Source organism: Protobothrops mucrosquamatus, unplaced genomic scaffold (assembly GCF_001527695.2).
Source record: "Protobothrops mucrosquamatus isolate PMUCROS unplaced genomic scaffold, P.Mucros_1.0 scaffold3892, whole genome shotgun sequence".
In the NCBI taxonomy this organism is placed as follows: domain Eukaryota; kingdom Metazoa; phylum Chordata; class Lepidosauria; order Squamata; family Viperidae; genus Protobothrops; species Protobothrops mucrosquamatus.
In genome coordinates this window covers 10,789-17,963 of record NW_015389839.1, presented here as the reverse complement: position 1 = coordinate 17,963, position 7,175 = coordinate 10,789, and the positions used below count along the sequence as shown (strand labels likewise).

Genomic DNA, 7,175 nt, shown 5'->3' with positions numbered 1-7,175 from the left:
CAAGGGGGGAAACTGAGACCGTCCTTCTGGGGGGGGAGGATAAATCTTGAGGGTAAAGGAAGATTCTTTAGTTGGACAGTGGAGGAGGAGAAGACACAGTGCAGAAAGGAAGCAGCCATTTAGGCAGAGGAAGGACATTTCAAAGCTATTTAATATCTTAAATCTCAGAGAAAGTACTGTCGCGGTGATGGTATATTTTATGGTAGTAATTAATGGGTTAAATATGGAGGGGGAGGAAATATAAGCCATAGATGATTGAGCTGATGGCGTACATCCCTTAAAATTGTATGCTGATACTCACTAATAGAGAAGTTTTCACTTTCAATGATTCGTTGAATCTTTGGAACAAGATGCTACCAGCAGACACAAATATTTTTTGGATTGTGAATACAATTCCATAACTAAAATACATGCAATGAATTATTTTGTTGCAGGGAGATTCCTTTGTGTTGATCATGGTCTTTAGGAGACCAGAAAAAGAAATCAGTGTAATTTTAAAAATGGAGGAGCAACAGAAGCTGTGTACATAGAATCATTCCTAAGCATATCTGTGTGGTCACAAGCTACTTTCAAGCTCTATTTCGTTTTGAAAAAGTTTCTGGCCCTCATTGTTTTGAAACAAAGCTTCAGAACACCACGGTGTCTATCTAGAAGGCTGAGAATTGGCCAAGATATTCCATCTGGACTTTGTGGGTGGGAGGCAAACATGGAACTGAATTAAAGAGGCAGCAGAGAGAATAAAAACGCTTGCTATCCGGAGATTGGGAGCAGATTTCAATATTACATAAACATCTCCTTGATAACTGATGAGTCACAGCACTTTACTGTACTCATCCTTTGAACGAGCCCAGACGTGTCTGGATACTATTTTACTCTCCCCAAACAGAAATGTGTAGTTAGCATATAGAGCTTACAAATAATTGAGCAAGCTTGGCAAAAAAAACCCCTATCCTTATCCAGACTAAATGATTTGGTTTATGTTCTCACTTCTTAGAAATCAATGACTTTTTAAATAATCATTTAAGCTTTTAACAGATTTTTCCGGAAAATAAAAAGGCACAAAGCACAAACAAGGAAAAACAAGTATGTAAAAAAAAAAAAATAGCCAAAAGACTTTTTAGCGATGCTTTCTCTCTCCTTCCTTTCCAATCGTTTCCCAACCACTAACCTAAATATTTGTACTTTGAGAATTACTGCAAATATTTATTTGACTCATTTCATCTGCTGCTTTTGATTCATTTCAAGAGCTCTTTTTTTTCTAGAAATCCACGTTCTGGGCATCCCAGTTTGCTCAGCTACAGGATGGCCACCATCCTCTGCAAACTGCCTAGCTTCCATGGAAGATGGGAGATGTTGCCATTTCATTACAACTGTGAGACTATGAGGGGATTCTGAATAAAATTAATGCACAAAAGGCTGAAGCACAGAAGGAATCCCAAATTGCACAGAGAGTTAAAAGCCAAGTCGAGTTAATTTAGCAGAAAGAAAGAAAGAAAGAAAGAAAGAAAGAGAGAGAGAGAGAGAGAGAGAGAGAGAGAGAGAGAGAGAGAGAGAGAGAGAGAGAAAGAAAGAAAGAAAGAAAGAAAGAAAGAAAGAAAGAAAGAAAGAAAGAAAGAAAGAAAGAAAGAAAGAAAGAAAGAAAAACTTAATAAGAATACAGGGCTAGGCTGGTTTCCTATTTCTGCCCAAAGCGTCAGATTTCCAAACCATAAGATTCTCTGCCTCATTCATCTGGATTTCCTCCAGATTTTTAAAGGGAGCTTCTCCTATGATTAGATGCTGCTGAAATGCTCACCTTGACTTACAGACTTCTGCTGGAGTGATGCCTCCGGTTTCCAAATGATCCGATCGTTCTGCATCTTCGCTGGATTGACATTGAAAGGCTTTCCTTTTTACCATGTAGGCTAGGGGTAGGCAACCTTGGCTCTTTTATGACTCGTGGACTTCAACTCCCAGAATTCCTGAGCCGGCATGGCTCAGCTTGGAAACCTCTCCTTTTCCCCTCAGCATGGCTGGCTCAGGAATTCTGGGAGTTGAAGTCCACGAGTTATAAAAGAGCCAAGGTTGCCTACCCCTGCCAGTGTAGGCTGATTACAGTTTCTCTCTTGGGTCCTTGCAAGTGTAGTTTAATGCAAGGCAGGACAAAGGCCAAAACAGGCAAAGGCCAATATGTAGCTTTTGAGGGTGAAGAGGAACCAAGAAACCCCCTGATTCCTTGGGGAAGCTGTACCGAAATCCCTGGGATGTGCTTCCACCTCTGAGGGAATACCAAGGAATGGGAAACTCATGGCTGTCCACAAAGCTTCTCCTGGCATGTAGAATTTGGAATTCAGGGCAGCCAGTGACTAAAAGATTCTCAAACCGAGGAAGCAAAGTGATGGATGAAATTGCTTCGCTAATATTGAGATGTGTCAATTGGGGGAGGGGGGACTTCAACTCCCAGGATTCCCCAACCAGCCATGCCCTAACCCAGTGATGGCGAACCTTTCAGAGACCGAGTGCCCAAACTGCAACCCCAAACCCACTTATTTATCGTAAAGTGCCAACACGGCAATTTAATCTGAATACTGAGGTTTTAGTTTAGAAAAAACAACTCATACATTAACATCTTTTGTCTTAAAAGAAAAAAAACACAATAACAAAGCTTTCAATGATACAAACAACTTTTTACTGAAAGGTAAAAGTTTCCATTTGGAACGCTTTTGAACAATTAATGTGATTTTTGCTGTTGTATGCATGCTGGTAGTTTGTCTAACCTTGGCTTATACTTTGTAAGTTTGAGAGCAACACATGCAGCACTCAGGTCCTCTGTTAGTCTGTTTCTGGCATCAGATTTGATATAATTCAAAACTGAAAGCAGCACGCTCACTCCAGAGGCTTGTTTTGGCTAGGAAGGGGCTTGAGAAATGGCTTTTTCCTGCAAAAACCTAGCCAAAGAGCGAGGCGCGCGTGCCCATAGAGAGGGCTCCGAGTGCCCCCTATGGCACGCGTGCCATAGGTTCGCCAACACTGCCCTAACCTGTTGGTGTAAATCAGTTTCTTCAAACAGGGCAACTGGGTGAGTTGAGGTCCACCCATCTTAAAGTTGCTGAGATTGAGAAAGGTGGTCTAGGCCAGTGGTGGCGAACTTATGGAACGCATGCCAGAGGGGGCACTCGGAGCCCTCTCTGTTGGCACGCACGCCTCGCTCTTTGGCTAGGTTTTCACAGGAAAAAGCTGTTTCTCAAGCCCCTTCCTAGCCAAAACAAGCCTCCGGAGCGAGTGTGCTGTTTTCAGCTTTGAATTATATCAAATCTGACATCAGAAACAGACGAACAGAGGACCTTGAGCACTGCATGTGTTGCTCTCAAACTTACAAAGTATAAGCCAAGGTTAGACAAACTATCAGCATGCATACAACAGCAAAAATCACATTAATTGTTCAAAAGCATGCCAAATGGAAACTTTTACAATTCAGTAAAAAAGTTGTTTGTATCATTGAAAGCTTTGTCATTGTGTTTTTCTTTGAAGACAAAAGATGTTAATGTATGAGTTGTTTTTTTCTAAACTAAAACCTCAGTATTCAATTTAAATTGCCGTGTTGGCACTTTGTGATAAATAAGTGGGTTTGGCGTTGCAGTTTGGGCGCTCGGTCTCTAAAAGGTTCGCCATCACTGGTCTACAGTAGTGGCCAAAATTGTGGAAGCCTTTTGGGAAAAGTGTATTTTTGAGGTTTGATGGCTTAATAACACCACTTTTTTTGGAGTAGTACCATAAAATTATACATCAATGGAAAGATAATTTAATCAAGAACGTAATGCAACATAGTTTGTTCAATTATCTGTACTGTATTCTATGAAAAGTGATAGCCAAATGACCAGAAAAAGGAAGCACAACTTGCTTAGGTTGATCTCAGGTAGCTTTCCTTCATCTGATTGCAGCCAATGAGCGTGAGTGTTTAGAGAGCCAATTGGGTGTCATCTTGTTTTGGCAATGAGCCAATCAGATCACAGTAGGGTTCAGTTATTGATGTCCTGTATTGAAGCTGAGAGGAGGACATTGGTCAGTGTGTTATGCGATCGCTGTCGAGTTGGCTGGGTTTTTTTTGTGTTCTTTCCTTTAGTGAGCTTGCAAAACCTAATAAAATTAAAGTCATGGTGCAAAGAGTTGACTGGTCGCCCAGAAAGCGATGTAAAATAGTATTATGAAGTGAACAAGGCTACAGTTATAAAGAAATGAGAAGAAAAATGGGTGGAAACTTAACCAAAGGTGGCATTTCTACTGTACGCTTTTCCCAAAAGGTTTCCACAATTCTGGCCACTACTGTAGGCTAATATCTGCAGTGGAAATTGCTAAAAGGGCCTTCTGGAGCTGTGTGGTAGCTTCTTTGTTGCAGGAGAAGGAGATTTGCAGAATCAACTGATCCAGCATCAGTTCTCTGATGCTTGAAATGGGATGGGTGAAAAATGGCCAACGGAGGGGAAAAAGCATTCCGCAAACGTGGTGGGGTGGGTGCCTGCGTCTCAGCCATTAAATAAATTAGCAGGATGGATTTCCTTAGCATGTTATTATATGTGAGCTTCCTTCTCTCCAAGCCCCTCCTGTGCTGAACAAACAATATATTTCTCTTTGGGGGGGGGTAAAGAGTAACTTTAAAATAAAAGCAGGATTGTAACGCTGACCTTGTCTCCTCGGTTTTAAATAGTTTTCACGATATAATCAATGGTAATGGTGTACATGAGGTTTTGTTTAAAGGAAATACAACGCCTTAATTGTACTGCTTAAAAAAAAAGTATTGCATCAGAAAGATTCATTTAAATACATTTGGCTCCAGGCTCTCTTCACAATTCATTCATGCCGATTTTCCTCTTGGACTCGTTAGGAATGCAGAACATAAAAAAGAAATCAGACTTGCTGGATCACAACATTCTGTCCCCAAAGCTTACTTTTATTCAGAAATCTCAGCTGCCAACAAACTGCTTCCTTTTTTTTTTTTATTGTGTAAGTTGCAACTACGAGCGCATTTAAAACCTGGCCGAATTGTGGCAGAGATTAACAAAACGGCGCTCGTTTCCGGGATTAAATAGTTGTTCGAACGAGGAGCTGATGGAGGAGACCGACCAAGGCGAGGAAAACTCCGTGCACAGAATCGTTGGAACCCACCGATCCGTGTAAAGGCGCATGCGGACGGCACATACAAACCGTATTTGGGACCAAATGGCTGGACTTTCTGAGCGGGCAGCTGAATTCAGCTGCCAAGCCCCCCAAAAGATTGAGAAGCTATTGGGAACAAGCAAAAATTTGGGGGGCAGCACTTGGGAAACCCCAGCAAGGGAAAAGGCAGGGATGGGACCTCTTATGCTTAAAGAAAGATGGAGGCTGCTGGGGGATTTATCATACATGTTCAGTCACTTGCCCTTCCGACAAAGGTCTCCACTTTACCATAAGTATGAATGTTGCGTTTGTTTTCATATTTTGAGACACACACGGTTGAACCTGAGTGCTCTTTGCTTATATAATGATAATGATGATGATGATGATGATGATAATAATAATAATAATAATAATAATAATAATAATAATAATAATAATAATAATAATAATAATAATAATAATAATAATAAAGTTGGAAGGGATCTTGGAGGTCATCTAGTTCAACCCCCTGCTCAGACAGGAAACCCTATACCATTTCGGACAAATGGCTGTCCAGTCTCTTCTTAAAACCTTTTCACAACTTCTGGAGGCAGGTTGGACTAGAATAGAATAGAATAGAATAGAATAGAATAGAATAGAATAGAATAGAATATAGAGTTGGTAGGGACCTTGGAGGTCATCTAGTTCAACCCCCTGCTCAGGCAGGAAACCCTATACCATTTCGGACAAATGGCTGTCCAGTCTCTTCTTAAAAACTTCCAGTGTTGGAGCATTCACAACTTCTGGAGGCAGGTTGGACTAGAACAGAACAGAACAGAACAGAACAGAATAGAATAGAATAGAATATAGAGTTGGAAGGGACCTTGGAGGTCATCTAGTCCAACCCCCTGCTCAGGCAGGAAACCCTATACCATTTCAGACAAATGGCTGTCCAGTCTCTTCTTAAAAACCTCCAGTGTTGGAGCATTCACCGCTTCTGGAGGCAGGTTGTTCCACTGGTTAATTGTTCTCACTGTCAGAAAGTTTCTCTTTAGTTCTAGGTTGCTTCTCTCCTTGATTAGTGTCCATCCATTGCTTCTTGTCCTGCCTTCAGGCGCCTTGGAGAATAGCTTGACTCCCTCTTCTTTGGGGCAGCCCCTGAGATATTGGAAGACTACTATCCTGTCCCCCCTCGTCCTTCTCTTCATTAGACTAGACACACCCAATTCCAGCAACCGTTCCTTATATGCTTTAGCCTCCAGTCCCCTTGAGGCCCCACAGACTGGGTTTTGCTAGAGGGCCCAGAGAGAAGAGTGGATCCCTCTGACGTCTCCCACTGTCCCTTTCACCACCTGTTTTGCCCTGGTGGTTGAACGAATCCAGCTTCCCCCTCTGACAAAAAAGTTGTAACCCAACTTGGGGAGCAGATCTGAGAAGGACCTCCAGCACTTGGGAGAGTAACAGAGAAGAGGCTGAGCCTTTGACTTCCTTTCTGGGAAAACGCCATCAGCAAATGAGCATTGCCGTTCTATAAAACCTCTCTTGTTTTTTTCTCCTGTTTTGTTTCTTCTTAACAGAAAGTGGTAGAGCTGGTCAGTCCCACAAAGACCCCCTTTCCTTACCCCTTGGAAGAAGGCTTACCCAGTGACATCTACTCCACGTACGTAGCTCTGACTCCAGGGGAGGAGGAGGAGGAAGAGGAGGCGACCAAGGTAAGCGGAGGTCTCTGGGGAAGGAAGGAAGGGAGCAAAATGCCAAATGCCGTCTTGCCATTTCCAAGCACCTTCGTTCCTCGGCTTGTGTGCCCAGCAGTCAGGTTTGGCGGCCTTAAACTGAGAGGTTGTCCTGATCTGCTCCTTCCCCCGTGAAGCTTGGAGGCCTCTGAGCAGCCAAAAGGGGAGCTAGCCCCAGCCTGGGCATCTTCTCAGCCCCAAGATATGCCCCTTGGGTTCCTTGCATCCCTTCACTCACATTCACACATGCATTCTCTCCCTCCCTCCCTCCCTCCCTCTCCCTCTTTCTCTCCCTCCCTCTCTCTCCCTCTCTCTCCCTCTCTCTCTCCC

The 7,175-nt window shown here is 42.8% G+C and overlaps 1 protein-coding gene across 1 annotated transcript in view; it reads left to right on the top strand.

Annotated features, from left to right (window-relative positions):
• LOC107298332 (ciliary-associated calcium-binding coiled-coil protein 1-like) overlaps positions 1-7,175 on the top strand; it is a 44,451-nt gene that overhangs the window by 28,695 nt on the left and 8,581 nt on the right. Inside the window, exon 6 of the mRNA XM_029286497.1 lies at positions 6,690-6,815. Coding sequence (XP_029142330.1) covers positions 6,690-6,815 — 126 coding nt within the window. The remainder of the gene's footprint in view (positions 1-6,689; positions 6,816-7,175) is intronic.